This window comes from Sturnira hondurensis, unplaced genomic scaffold (assembly GCF_014824575.4).
Source record: "Sturnira hondurensis isolate 20B ecotype Veracruz unplaced genomic scaffold, ASM1482457v3 Scaffold0019216, whole genome shotgun sequence".
NCBI lineage: Eukaryota > Metazoa > Chordata > Mammalia > Chiroptera > Phyllostomidae > Sturnira > Sturnira hondurensis.
In genome coordinates, this window is record NW_028091847.1 from 1,516,981 (window position 1) to 1,532,903 (window position 15,923).

Sequence of the window (15,923 nt, forward strand, 5' to 3'; positions counted from 1 at the left end):
TATAACTGGCCAATAACAGATAACCATGATAACTTATCTCAACCTTTCTTTATGGAAATTTAAAGATATACACAAAGGTCGAGAGAATAAAATAATAAACCCCATGCAACCATTAACCAGCTTCAATTATCAACTCATCACCAATCTTGTCTCATCTGTAATCCCACTGACTTCTCTGTAACACAATATAATTTTGAAGTGAACTTCAATTTTGAATATTTCATTTATAAAAATTCAGTATGTGCATGATAAATGAGCCTGACATTATTTAGATTATCTTTTTAATATCTACAGATTCTACAGTGACAGTACCACTCTCACTCCCGATATTGGTCATTGTGCCTTCTCCCTTTTTTCCTTGATTAGCCTCACTAGAGGTTTACACATTTTATTTATCTTTTAAAGAAGTGACTTTTTGTTTCTTTGATTTTTCACATTTGTCCATTTTCTATTTAATTGATTTGTGTTGATCTTTATTATTTCTTCCTTCAACCTAATTTATTTTGCTTCTTTTTTATTTTCTTGATTGAAATGGAAGCTTAGACTTATTTGAGAATCTTTTTTTTCTTTTTTAATGTAAGTATTTAACGTCATAAATCAGCAGAACTGATTTAATTGTAGACCAAAGATTTGATATGTTGTATTTTCATTTAGTTTAAAATATATTCTCATTTCCTTTGAGAGTTTTTTGACTTATGATTTATTTATATTATTTAATCTCCAAATATTTCATTATCTCCAGAGTGACTCTCATGATTCCTTCAGTAATTTGCTGAAGCTTGTTTTGTGGACTATCATCCAAACTATACTGGCAGATACTCCACGTGCACTTGAAAACAAATGTGTACTTTGCTTCTGTTGGGTGAAATATTCTGTAACTGTCAGGTCAAGTTGGTCAATAGTGGGGTTTTTTTTAAAGTCTTCTATACCCTTACTGATTTTCTGTCTACTAATTTTATTAATTACTAAGAGAGAAGTTTCAAATTTCCAAAGTATAACTGTGAATTTGTCTCTCCTTTTAATTTTGTTAGTTTTTGCTTCATATCCAGTTATTTTTCATCTTAAGCACTGTAGTTTTATCTTTAGAAGTTAGATTTACATCTTTTAATATCTTCTATGTCCAATAACTTTTTGGGCATATGAACTATAATTGTAATAACTGTTATATCCTTGTCTGCTAATTCTATGATCTGTTTCAGTTGTTAAGTCAGCTTTGATGGATTTTTCTTCTCATTATAAATTGTGTTTTTCTTCTTCTTTGCATGCCCAGTAATCCCTAATTGGATGGGGAAAATTTGTGAAATTTACCTTGTTGGGTCCTAGAAATTTCTGCATTCGTATTAATATTATTGTGCTTTGTTCTGGGAGGAGTTAAGTTACCTGGAAACAGTTTGTTCCTTTCTGGTCTCGTTTTTAAGATATTTTTTTTAGTGGAGACAAGAGCAGTATCTACTCTATTCCTAATTATTCCCCTCTTCCCCAGAGAGGCGAGATGCCCCTGAGTACTCTACCCAACACCCTGTGAATCGTGATGTTCTCTGTCGGGCTGATGTAAACAAACCTGCATGAGCACTGGCTATAGTCCTTCTAAACCCTACAAATGTTTCTTGACCTGGTCTTGGGTAGTTTCCTCATAAGCATCTATTGACTGGCAGTCTGCTGAATACCCAAGAAGCCATTGTATAGTGTTCTCTTCACCAGTACTCTGGCCTATCCCAGCCCACCTTTGTCTCCCTGCGGTCTCAGCTGTGTCTCAACTCAGGGAACAGTCCAAGCTTCAACTGTGTTTCTCCCTCATGAGGCACATGGAAATTCTCAAGTACAGATGCCGGGGCCCTCATAGGACTCATGTTATTTGTTTCCCATTTTGTCAGGGTTGCTGTCCTTTATTACCTCCTATCTAGTATCTTGAAAACTCTTGTTTCTTTTTCTGATTTTCCACCCCCCAGACAGGAGAATAAATCCAATCCCCATTATTCTATCTTGGCCAAGAGTACAAATTTAAAGTCTGACTTAAAAAGGAATACTTTTAAGTAATTTTAATAACCATTCAGACACCAGAAAATATCTAAGAGTGAGACAGTAATAATTCTTACTTTAGTGAATTCTATTGCACTGCCATTAGTTCTATTCTGGATTTTCTTGGTTTCTAAATTCTAAGGCTGGAAGACCCTTTCATGTACACTTTATGCTCTGAATCCCAGCATCGCAGGGAGATCTGGGCGCTGGCTACACAACATGCAGCAGACATTCATTAAATATGACCGTCATTACTATTTTTTTTCAAGAAATTACCAAGGGAAGCCTCATAATAGTCTAATTTCCTGCTTCAAGATTACTGGTTTAGGAAACATGAGATCACAATTTAAAGTAATTTCACTGTAAACTCTATCTGTGTAAATTGCTAAAAGTCATTATTATGGTTGCTTAAAATAAAATAAAATTGTTCCTAAGATCATAATTTTTATGTCTTCCTTTTCTCCAGGCACAAACATTTCATCCATATCCTACTCCTAAAACACATTCTTTCCTTCTCTCAAAGCCATCTTTGCCTTTGAATTCCCACAACCACCATACCTGCTCATGCCATTACCAATCACCCAAATATTTCCAAAGCCTTACAGGCTACCTTGCCCTTTAAATCTATCAGGCTTCTTGCCATCATATTAAATTTTCTAAAATATTTTGCTTTTATAATTTCTTTCTCATAAATTTTTGATTTCATTTTATGATTTAGTATAAAAGTTAAAACTCTTTGGTATTAGTGACATTTCAGGAATTATTGTTTTAGTTCACATTCCTAAACACTTATAAATGTACCCACATCCACTTCAACCTAGTGGTTTTCTTTCTTTCTTTTTTTTAATTAAAATTTTCTTTTTCTCTTTGAAGATTTTATTTACTTATTTTCAAAGAGGGGAAGGGAAGGAGAAAGAGAGAGAGAGAAACATCAATGTGTGGCTGCCTCTCACATGGCCCTGACTGGGAATCGAACTGGTGACCCTTTGGTTTGCAGCTGGCGCTCAATCCACTGAGCTACACCAGCCAGGGCTCAACCTAGTGGCTTTCAAAGAAACACCTCAAAACACAAAGATAACTCCTGCGAGTTTCTATTTCTAGAACAAAACAGCAATAAATACCAAGTTTATCAAATTAGTACTAAAATAATGGGTCACTCTTACCAGTGCCTGGCTAACATTTCCTCCAGTGGCTAGTGATTTGAAATGGCTGCTATTATAGACCAACTGAACTTCTGAGATCTCTACTGTTTCCAGTTCCTCTTGAGTTTGCCGATCAATCACATGCAACTTCTCTGCACTGTCCAAGAGTACAACTGTGCGTGAGTTTATCCACTGCAATTCAAACACACGACAAAAGTGAGGTGCACCCCATGCCATCATTCAGGACAAGAAGAAAGCTTGGCTGCTCAGTCACATTACATTGAAGACCTTATCCATTTAATAACTTGATGACAACACAATCACAGCAAGAACTACTCAGTGAATGGCCCAGAGAACAGTAGGTACACAACATTGTAGTGAGGCTGACAGTGCTAAAACAGCACTCTCACAACCTGAAAGAAGGCTAACAAGATCTTTAATAAATACATTGCAAGATATATTGGCTTTGATAAAGTTTTTTCAAAAGTACATTGGCACAAATGACTTAAGCAAAGTACACTGCAAAACAAATATAAAGTGACAAACTCTGCATTTCCAGTGTTATGACATTAATAAATCTCATAAACCCAGGTGATCAAAAGAGGATTGTTAGCATTTAAATAATACATATTTTAAAACAGAAGCTTTTTAAGTGATTTTTAAAGTATTTTTTGTTTATACTATTATAGTTTTCCCAATTTTCCCTTTATCCCCCCTTCACCCTGCCCCCCAACCCTCCACATTCCCCCCTCTTAGTTCATATTCATGGGTTATACATATAAGTTTTTTGAGTCCTCTGTTTCCTATGCCATTTTAAATCTCTCCCCATCTATTTTATGCCTACCAATTACACTTCTTCTTCCCTGTACCTTTTCCCCTATTCATTCCTTCCCCCTCCCCACTGAAATCCCTCCAAGTGATGTCCATTTCTGATTCTGTTCTTGTTCTAGTTGATTGCTTAGTTTTTGTTTTCACTGTTTTTCTTTTCTTTTAGGTCATTTGCTGATAGTTGTGAGTTTGTTGTCATTTTACTGTTCATATTTTTTATCTTCCTTTTCTTAGATAAGTCCCTTTAACATTTCATATTATAACAGCTTGGTGGTGATGAACTCTCATCTCCTTCTGACACCCCTATAATTTGGATATTGGAATGTTTCAGTTATCCCAGAGGTAAGACTCTCTTCACTTTTTTGAATTCTTGTTTCTTTACCTGTTCCAGTTGTATGTTTACTTTTTCCTTTTGTTCCAAATCGTTGCTTTGAGTCCTGGTTTCCTTCCTGTCACTGTTGGTTCCCTGAATATTTTGCTTTATTTTATTTTGGGTATCTTTCATTTGTTTTTTTCATTTTTCAACCAAGCTCAATCAAATCTGTGAGCATTTTGATTATCAGGGCTTTAAATTCTCCATCAGATAGGTTGGCTACCTTCTCATTGCTTAGTTCTCTTTCTGAGGTCTTGCTCTGTTCTTTCATTTGCGCCATATTTCTTTGTCTTTGTGCAGCTGGTAGGTTGTAAGGAGGCAAGGCCTTAGGTATTCACCAGGGCAGGGCAACCCTCCCTGCGGGGTTGCAGTGCTGTCTGTGGGGGAGGGGCCAGAGAGGGAACAGTGCAGTTCACCTGCCACTCTAGTGCACCTTCCCACGACTCTCTCATGTGAGACTGCGAGTTTCTCCCACTGCTGCAACCCCCACTGTAGTCCACAGTCAAGTGAGTTTCAGTTTCGCCTTCCACCAGCCACGTCCTCCTGGTCTGCCGCCTCATCATGGTTTTGCTTCCCAGGCTGGCCAGCAAGGTCCACTGCCTTACCGGTTGGTTGTTCTAGTTCATTTTCTTTAATTCCTTGGCTGTTGGAATTCCATGCAGTTTGATTTTCTGACGATTTTGGTTATTTACTGATTTTAGATTGATCGTTATGCCCCTTTTGGTTGCGTGAGGAAGCAAAGGGTTTCTACCTACACCTCCATTTTGGCCAGAACTGAGAAGCTTTTTAAAATATGTCTTTCACAACTTCCCTGAAACTACTAGGAGAGTTCTTCGTTCTATTTCTCTATATCTTCTAAATTTCCCTTAATAAGAACTAGTATAATCTTTAAAATAATTACTAAATAATAATGCTAAGAGTCTTCTGAAGGATGTCATTTTGATAAGTTTCTTGGGTTATATATGAGTTTTGTGTGTGTGTGTGTGTGTGTGTGTGTGTGTGTATTTATTTATTTATTTAAATGTCAATCCCTCCCAAGAAATACAAATTTAAAATATGCTCAGAATCCTAAATTAGAGGAGACAAAGAACTCCCCTGCACATTATTTCTCTGGTATTCATGTTGTTTATTTATATGGTCTATCCCAAGTTCTCAAATGTTGTTTGCATAATGCCATAGCAGTGACAACCAAGCTGAAAATGGGTCAATTGTCTTTGGACATATGCTGAAGGCATACTCTATCATCCCATAGTAGCTACTATAAGAGTGTGTTTCTCCCGCCCCCAACTGCTTCCCGCAAAAACCAAACAAAAAAAACCCTCTAATAAACAAGAGTTTGATACTGAAATCTTTTACAAAGAAATCCTATAAGGTGCCCTCCTGATCACTTTACTTTGAAAACCAAAGTATCATTTAGGAAAAACACATTTTTTATTAGCCTTATACAACCTCAGTCAGTAAGTTTTTAAATGCTTTCAAAGATAACCGGATTTAAAAAAGAGAAAATAATGGAGAAAAAAACATTTCCAGTTTAGCAATTATTCCTGAGGTTAGGCCTTCACGGTTAGGAGTGCTGATAATGCCGTAAACAAGTCTTTTAAAGGCAATTTACAGAGCAATGCAGTTAGTGGTCACATCATGGATAAGCCACGGGACAAATGAAAATATTCACTGGGGTGCTGTTAGAACAGCTACTTGTGGTTGGGAAAAAAATGTGGTTGGGGGGAAAGAATCATGTGCCAATTTTAAGAGTGCTGTATCTCAAATATCTTAAACAGAAGTGACGATGAATTCTAGAAAACTGTGTTAGGTGATTCAGCAAGGGTTCTGATAATGACAAAGACACTGATGCATGAGGGCAGTGATTATTTCGTGAAATGTGTGCAAGAAAAAGCATTATTTCTAAGTCAATCATCTATGTATGAGATGAAAAGGCAATGTCAAACTAAGTATAAATCCTGTATAACAAACATCTATTTCATTTATAATTATAAAAATTTTGTTTTATCAAATTGGGTATGAAAACTTTTTAGCCTTTTTATTGCAAAAATGAGGCACTGCCTAAACTTTTGGGTTACCTATATTCATGTATCTACAGGATGTTTCACTGGAGACCAGATATTAATATGTTAAAAGAACTAATGATAGAGACCCAGAAATGTTATAATCACACTATTACAGAATTAACATACTTTTTAAAAAAGAAAAATTAACACAGAAAGAAATAACCTTGTTTTTTACATCAAAAGGTCACTCAGGACTGAGATGTGTGACAGAGAGAGAACTCGGCAAAGTTTTTAGCGACAGAAAAGAATAGATTATATAAGTTCCTGAACCAATTAGGACTAACTCAGAAGGATAAAAATACGTTTACAAAGAAAGTCCATCAATGATCCTGAACAAATCCACCTAAATTGTTCTAAATACACCTTTGAGCTAATGAAGACATAAAAGAAAACTGCTGTTTGGTAAGACATAAGGCTGAAAGACAAGAAAAAAAATGTAGTATCACACCAAACTCAGACTTTATTCAATATAAGCCAGACTTCACTTCTGTCCATATTTTATATAGTCCTAAAGGCACAGCTGATGGCAGAAATCCTGATAGCTTTAATATATCATGGACTCAGAACAATTACAGGCAATAAATGGGGAGAGTTAACTTGAATACTCACGGTAAAGTTGATGAGATCATAGTATAGGTGAAGATGCTTTTGCTTAGTAACATGTATTGCTCCAGATTCATCTCTCTTAACCTGAGGATGGAATAAAACAATCAAAACATCGGCTACTGTTTGAGGGACATTTTTAGACACTTAATTGTAGTCCACCTAGAACATTACTTCCATTCAGAGTCATTCCATTTCTTCAGATAAGCAAAAATATTGCTAATTAAAGAAACTACTACACAAATGACAGAAATCATCACACCATGATTTGTTCCAAAATCCAAGGCATATTTGGTCAGCAGTTTAGTTGCCAGTATTAGCAAATTCCATAATGTAATACCTACCCTGTTGTAATTCAGAACAACCTAACTTTATTAGATCAGGGACGGTATTTAGCTAGAGTTAAAGCATAACACAGGATGGTGACATGGGGTGAAAAGTCAAACAAAAGTTCACTAAAGGAAAAAAAGCTGCTTCAGTGACAAAACTAGACTTTTCTGATACATAATACTATTACAGCAAAAATAACACAACGTTTCCTCATAATAACACGAAGAACCTCATGTCAATATTTTATTTATCTATGTGTACACATATTCTATAATCTTCCATCATCCTAATAAGTCACTTTCTCCACTTCTGCTCCAAGGAGATGGGGCACTGAAGAAGAAACACAGGGCACAATGTGCACCTGACCACCTGGAGTGCCTGACACTAATTTCAGCCTGTTTCCTCGCACACTCCCCACAGCAGTGCTGAAGTCCCGACTCCTCTTTGCCTTCTAGTCCCATCACTGCAGTGCTGACCCCACCAGACACCTAACGAACAGCTGAGACCACTCAATGTGGGCCCTTCATGTGCTTCCATCTTCACTTCCCCTGTAAGAAAGGGCGCTCAGGTAAAGGAGCGTGGCATCTAGAGCCATGGGGTTAAAAATAAGTTCCGCTACTACAGCTGTGTGACCAAGGGTAAATCAGTTCTTCTTTCTCAGTCTCCTCATTTGTAAAATTACAATAAGGCAGAACCAAGTTGTTTCATATCTTGCATATGCTGAAAGGGTTTCATAACTTAAAAGATCAATGCCAACATTAACTACACACCTAAGATTTCCTAAATTCCTTGCTAAAGAAAATCACTTCACTCTTATACACTTTAAATCCTACCCTCTCCATCACTGTTGAATATTACCCCTCCCTTGACATCACAGTCGGTCACTCCTTTTTCAGGGCCTTTTCCTCTTGCAACCAAACATGTTACTGACTTTTCCACCTTCAAATAAAAAACAAAAACCCCTCCCTTGGTTCCTTCTTACAGATATGTAACAATTATCTTTCCTCTCGCAACCAAACACTGTACTATATTTGTGTCAGTTTGCTCTTCTAGATACCCATTTCTCTAACAAGGCTCTACAATCTAGTTCTACCTGCATTCCACCGATAATTAGTCCTCTGAAAAGTTTCTAATGAACTAATTCCTGCGGATCCAGTGGTCTTATCACTGGTCTTCTTCCCTGATCTCTCTTTGGTATTGTGTCCCCTGGAGTGGACACTGCCCCGAAGCCTCCCCTCTTTGTCTTCACTATGATGCCATACTGTCCGATTTCGCCTCCTATGTCTACACGCCTTTACAGGAACCTCCTCTCCTGTTGCCTCTGCCTTTTCATTTCCCTTGTGCGAGTGTCCGCCAAGGTTCTGTATGCTCCAGCTTTTTAATTTCAGCTTCAACTACCTCCTCTATCCTGGAACCCTCATTTGTACTCCAGACCTGGCTTACATCAGCCCAGCGAACATTCCCACACAACACTTGAGAGAGTCCCACCTTCACTTCCAACTCAGCACATTCAAACCTTCCCTAACCTTAACTCTGAATATTTCATGCTTCTAACATTCAAAAATACGATGTTTCATTCATGTCCTTCAGCCNGTCTTCACTATGACGCCATACTGTCTGATTTCGCCTCCTATGTCTACACGCCTTTACAGGAACCTCCTCTCCTGTTGCCTCTGCCTTTTCCTTTCCCTTGTGCGAGTGTCCGCCAAGGTTCTGTATGCTCCAGCTTTTTAATTTCAGCTTCAACTACCTCCTCTATCCTGGAACCCTCATTTGTACTCCAGACCTGGCTTACATCAGCCCAGCGAACATTCCCACACAACACTTGAGAGAGTCCCACCTTCACTTCCAACTCAGCACATTCAAACCTTCCCTAACCTTAACTCTGAATGTTTCATGCTTCTAACATTCAAAAATACGATGTTTCATTCATGTCCTTCAGCCCACAGATCCAATAATATAAGAAGCCTTGTCTTTCCTTCAAAATATCATCTCTAACCCTCACTATAACGAACCAACTTTGTCTAAAGACCTCACATCTGCTTTATTACAAGAGTAAAACCTTTCATTTCCCTCCTACAATCTATTCTTTTTGCTATTTCTTTACTGATCTCCCCTCCCTGAAAAAAATCACCTTAATCATACCTTTATATTTTAATTACCTAAGAACCTGGGATGGCTCTCCATTACCAATGTAGGCCAATTATATATAATCCGGATTAGGGATTAGCCAATTTATTCTGTACAAGGCCACACAGTAAATATTTTAGGTTCTGCACACCATGCATACAGTCTGTGTCATAGCTACTCAACTCCACCACTGCAGTACAAAGGTGGCCATAAATAACACATGACCGAATGGCATGACTGTGTTCTAACAACACTTTATTTAGAAAAACAAGGAGCCAGCCAGATCTGACCCACAGGCCATTGTCTGTCAACCCCTAATCTAGATCCATGCCATATAGTCAACTTGATTTTCCCCAACAGGTATTCTATAAACATGTATTAAACACATCCCATGTACAGACACTATCCTGGTGGCTGAAATATACCAATAGAGTTGATCTTGAGATGTATGGAGCTTTCACTCCATTGAGGAAAAAAATATTAGACTAGTTATTTAGAAAGTACTGAATGCTATCAGAGCAGAAAGTGTTACAGGTGCATGTAGCAAGAAATACCAACTCAGTGCGGGAGGCAGTATTCACTACTCGTGAGCCGGGGTAAGGTGGACGACGGCACAGAATCTTCCTAGCAGAGGTGACAGCACGTGCAAAGATGCCAAAGGCAGAGACTAGTTCGGAAATTACTCCAGAGCCTAGGCTAAAACCGTCAGTGCTTTAGAGTAGGCAAGCAGCAATGGGGGAGACTTAAAGATGGTAAATTCGGGAGGTTTTGAAGACAGAGTCAACAGGATGTGGCGATGATGCAGAAAAGAAGGAAGAAGAGGAACTAAAAGGCGGCTCCTAGGTTTCCAGCTGGAGAAACTAGGTGGACAGCGGTGCTCTTGCTTAACTGAGCTAGAAACCCAAGAAGAGGTCACACAGGTGCACATCACATTGGCACACTCTTTCCTCTGTAACTGCAGTTCATCTTATTTCCCCCTCCACCCCTCCTGTAGTACTCACAGTACATCCTTCATAAAGTCTTCGTGCCCTCTCCAGTCCATACAAATCTCTTCATACTCTAAACATAACAACTTTTCATTCTCATCACATAGTTGAGTCCTTAAACTGCTCTCCCTAATAGTAATGAACATACTGATTTTGCCCTCCAAACAGAATTTTAAAGTATGTGAGAGAAGAATTTATGTCTTGTACTTCCTTCAAGTGCTTCTTGTGTCCATCACAGTGTAGAGAACTGTAGGTATTCAGTGATACTTGCTGTCTAATAAATATACCATATATAGATAGGTAAGCCATTTATACAGACATATGTACATTCGTATTTATATATATACATATACCAGTAATTATTTGTTAGTCAAAGGAGATAGAACTGAGAAATACACCATGAAAGGGCATGGAGCAGAGGGTTATCAGCTGTTATCCATGTTCATGATTAAAGCCTTAAATAAAAATTAAGTAGGTCACCCTCTCCCCAAAGAATTACGATGGCACATTTCTTTGACACAATATTAAATTACTAATGAATCAGAAAAAAACCTTTTGGTAAAAGACTCCGTAACAGATCTAGCATCACATGAGTGCTCACCAAAAGAAAATGCACCACATCTCCTCTGCAGAAGGCAAGCATGGGGTTCACGCAGTTGTGCACCGCCACGAAGTGCCAGGCCAGCAGCGGGACACTGGAAGGGTCCATCTGAGTGAGGGGAAGGCCAGAAAAGTAATCATCGTTAACAGACAAAAAGACAAAGAGAAAACTGATTAGAAACCATTTGACTCGTGTTCCTTACTAAAACTTCTTCCAATTTCTCGTTAAAATGCACAGGAAGCAGGAACTGATTGGGAAATGTCAGGAGGAAACTTTCTGGGTTGGTGGTAACGTTCTACATCTTATTAGAGGTTTGAGTTACAAAAGCACAAACACTTGCCACAGTTCAGCAAACATACACTCAAGATCTGTGCATTTTATTGTGTGTAAATTTTATAAGAAAGGAGAAATTAAGTGACGATTGAACATTAGCTAATCACATGCATGCTGAATATTTAGGAAAAAGAATGCTGATTCCTGAAATTTATTTGGAAATTAATAAAAAATAATTTGATGAATAGATGGAGAGATATATAGTAAAGAAAACACAGTAAAATGTTAACTGTAGAATTTAGATGGTAGGTATATAGACATTCAATGTAAATTTACTTCAACACCTCTATTTGTTTGAAAATGTTCATAATAAAATGTTGGAATACCAATAAAAAACAAACAAAAAGATGCACACTTACCACCATGATAAACCTCAATTAGCCAATAAAGAGAACCTAAGAAACACTAATGGCAGTTTAAGCCAGCTTTGCCAGGCTTCCGCTGGGTCCCAGAGATACACGGGGTACCAGTAAGAAGACAGAAGGGTGATCTCCCTACGTATGAGGGCTGCTTTCTGAACTAGTCTTAGTTCTGTACTACCATTGTCCATCCTGTTCCATCAATATTTCTTCATATACACACTGGGAGACCACAACTCTTTTGAAAACAACTAAGCAGGAAAGGAAAGGGAAGCTGGGTATGCATAACACAATCTGGGAAGTATTCCCCCACCCAGAAGCAAAAGCCAAGGAAAGAGTATGTTGTAGCAATATATGCTGAATAGTACAGTGAGGTATTTTCTACAAGTTCAGTATGTAAGCAGGAGCTGAAAAACTTAAAACAACAAAGGTAGAAAAGTTCAGATTTCACAATCTCCAGAACAATGCTCTAGTCAACAGCTTATGCTGCCTTGCTCACATCAAGCCCAGTCAATACTCTTTATAGTACTGACTTTCACTCTACCTAGTTTATGACTATCTCATGGAATTTGCCACTAGAAGTGATTTCCCCCAACCTCCTGACGTGGTCTGTTTGCCAATATGATGGGGAGGTTCACTCACCCTTCCGTAGGGAAATGTCATCCACACTTTCAAGGATGGTTTCAATCCAATAACCAGTATCTTTAAGAGAAAAATATTTTGTAGATTTATCCTGTAATCTTCAAATGTTTTGGTATGCAAAGCCTCTAAAAGTTCTGAGTTTCATCTTCTAAATCCACCTACCTTGGTTAAGGATGCCATAGCCAATAAGGAAAACTGTGTGATAGGATGATCTTTCAGGTCAGGCTTAGAATGGAGAGGCTCAATACAGCACACTTCACCCTTGGAACCACTGAACAGGCATCTAGATTCGCAGGTTCTCACTCCCATCACTCTCCTGAAAATGGAACCAGAAAGCTCAGAATCAATGACCCAAGGCACTGCCACCTCTAGCTTGGACTATGACAATAGCCTTCCAACTCCTACTCTTCCCTGCAGCGATCCAAACTCCACATGCTATCAGCAGGATAAAGTAGAAGCCAGATGCATCACTCTTCTAAAAACACTCCAACAGCTTGCAACTGTACATAAAATAAAACCCAAACTTTTACCATGTTTTAGAAGGCCCTACATAACCTGGCTCCAACCTCTAGCCCTCTCGCACCACTGTGGTGTGCACTCCAGGACACTAACCTGTCTTATTTTCTTCACAGCACTCACAACTGTTGAGGTTATTTCAGTTGTGTGTTGGTTTATTGTCTGTATCCCTACCCCTACCCCAACTAGAACATAATTTCGATTAGTGACCCTGTCGGTTTACAGCTGCAGCTTTGGGGCCTAGAACAATGGCTCTACATAGAGATGCTCAATAAACAGCAGCTGACCAAATAAATAGCATTTGTAAGCAATTACTTTGTGCTCAGCAATGTTAGAAGGTGTAAGAAATACAAGAAATAAACACATTCTTTACACTAAAGAACTTATGGAATCATAATACACATTAAATAGTATATTCTGTTTTTCTAAATTCGCCTTTATAAGTGTTCTTCCATATATCTAGGCAGTCTTGCTCTTATTTAAAGAACAAATAGAGCCATTCCAAGGTAATAAAAACTTTCCTACACCTGGCTATTATAGTTTTATAACCAACTGGGCCTGTGGCCTGAACCAAAATTAGTGACGCACTCCAGAACAGTAGTTCCCGAGCCTGACAGCGCACAGTGCCCTGGAGAGTGGTTTAGAATTCCCACTCAAACCTGAAACAGAAATTGCGGGGCAGGGCGGGAGGGGCAGGGAGCAGGCCTGGACCACTGTGTGTTCTATTCCAATGTAAGCCTCCCCAGGTAACTACAATACAGAACAATAACCTATTTTCAATCACATAGGTTTTCCAGATCTCCTCATGTTCAACTCCAAGTCATTAACCGGAGCTGGTCCTTTCATTTGCCAAGAAATGTCCATTAGTCTCTTACTTGAACGTCAATTCAAAAACAGAGCCTCCGCTGTCATTGCAGATTGCAAGGGTTGGATCATCTGTAAACTAAACAGGGAAAAAAATTATTTTCTTGTAGATTTCTAAACAACCAGTCAAGTATTAAGAAGGTAAGGGTAAAGAAACTATAACATTTTAAAAAACCTAAAACAAACACATTTAGCATTGAAATCACCTTTGCCAGAATTAGCTAAACATTCTAAACATGCAAACCTGGCCATATTCAGAATAAAAATGTCTCAATATTTTAAAAACCTATGGCCTTATAAAAGTAAAACTACCTTTCCTGAGGATAAAAGAAAAATACAAGCTATGATTCACAGAAGCCCTGAAGTTCTCTACTTGGATTCTTACATTAACTTTTTCTAACTTGCTGTTAAACTAAATAGGATACTTTGGGTATATTTGCAGTTGCCTTGTTTTCAAGAAGAAAGACACTATAAAAGAGAGTTGGTATCTTTGGGGAGTAAACTTGTATGAATGTCTTCTAAATAATCAAAGAGCTAATCCATTATATTTAAAATAGTTTAACTTTGCCCTGGCTGGTGCAGCTCAGTGGACTGAGTGTGGGATGTGAACCAAAGAGTTGCTGGTTTGATTCCCAGTCAGGGCACATGCCTGGGTGGTAGGCCAGGTTCTCAGTGGGGGCCACATAAGAGGCAACCACACACTGATATTTCTCTCCCTCTCTTTCTCCCTCTCTTCCCCTCTCTCTAAAAATAAATAAAACCTTTAATTTTTAAAAAAAAATAGTTTAACTTTTTATGTAACTGTTCCTAAAATGTGCTGCCTCCTTGCTTTTCTTTGGCCAAATATATCTCAGTTAATATTAGTTACCCTTGGAAACACAAAATAATAAATAACATTCACAATGACAGGCTATCCTAAGAGTTTATGAGGTGTGATAAATGTAGACATCGTATGATACAAAATTGAATAACTTAACTTGTATCATATACAGCGCCTAGTCTCCCTAACCCCAACGGTTGGTGAGCCACCCTGAATGGCATGCCTTCAGGCTCTTAGCCAGGGATGGCTGAGGTATAGGAGGCTAACATAAAATGATTTCTCCTTCACCCCACACATAGGCATAGTACAGAAGTCCCACGTTTGCCCTCAAGGCCTAGACAAGCAGTTGCCAAAGCAGAAGGCATATACCCCATAGTGTAGGAAAAATAACAGGACTTGTATTTTTATTTATTAGTTTTCTACTTCTTGTGTATGTTTTACATTGTGCTTAAATACTATTATACTAGTATGTTCATATAATTTAAGAATATACGTATAATATGCAAGTTCAAACTCTTATTGATGGGATATAGGGTTAAGTTTAGAGAACAATGAGTAAGATTATTGAAGTGCAAGTGCCTACTGCCAATCCAAAGCTTCAGAAGTATCTAATCTTACAGATCTCTTGCCACCTGTCTCTCCAATGTCACAGTGTCTGCACACACCACCGCCTTTATCACCGTTCGCAAGCAATACCACGGCTGTAACTACGATGCTTTTAACCTCAACTGCCTTCTTCTCTTTTCTCTCTGCCCTTATTGCTTGTTTCCTATTGTTTCTCCCAAAGGCTTTTTTCTGCAAAGGGACTGGCCTTTCATAAACACCACTAACGAATTCCCTCAACCAGACAATTATTGAGTAGATACTATGTGTAACACAAAAATAAATGAGAAACAGATTCCAGTTTCAAAGATCTTAACCTATTAAGAGACAAAGCATTAAAAAAACACAAACAACTATAACGTATTAGGAGTTGGTACATGGCATGTGAAAATAAAGGTCAAGATAAAGTGCCATGATGTTCAGAAAGAAAAGAAATTCTCTCTGCTTTTACTTCTCTTGGTTGTTTTCATTGTTGCTAAATTCTTCAATGCTGCTCTCTCACAAAAGACTTTTATGTAACTAACCTAGATACAGACTCATAAAGTCCAGATGCCTGCAGACTTTAAAAAGCACATGTATGGATAAGAGAGGTCTGCACAGCTAAGAAACCAAATGTGAACCTGATTAAAATCTAGAAAATCTAATTTTAGACTTTCCTAGTTATAGCCCTTTACCTTTTATGCGTCTGAACATGGGCTTGACAGAACA

At 38.1% G+C, this 15,923-nt stretch overlaps 1 protein-coding gene across 3 annotated transcripts in view; it reads right to left on the reverse strand.

Moving 5' to 3' along the window:
- The window catches only part of VPS8 (VPS8 subunit of CORVET complex), a 253,317-nt gene that overhangs the window by 189,931 nt on the left and 47,463 nt on the right, over nucleotides 1-15,923 (reverse strand). For all 3 annotated transcript variants that reach the window (XM_037027629.1, XM_037027628.1, XM_037027630.1), the window contains 6 exons: nucleotides 13,804-13,871; nucleotides 12,575-12,728; nucleotides 12,413-12,472; nucleotides 11,079-11,186; nucleotides 7,038-7,118; nucleotides 3,183-3,353 (listed from right to left, as the gene is read on the reverse strand). In XM_037027629.1, coding sequence (XP_036883524.1) covers nucleotides 3,183-3,353; nucleotides 7,038-7,118; nucleotides 11,079-11,186; nucleotides 12,413-12,472; nucleotides 12,575-12,728; nucleotides 13,804-13,871 — 642 coding nt within the window. The remainder of the gene's footprint in view (nucleotides 1-3,182; nucleotides 3,354-7,037; nucleotides 7,119-11,078; nucleotides 11,187-12,412; nucleotides 12,473-12,574; nucleotides 12,729-13,803; nucleotides 13,872-15,923) is intronic.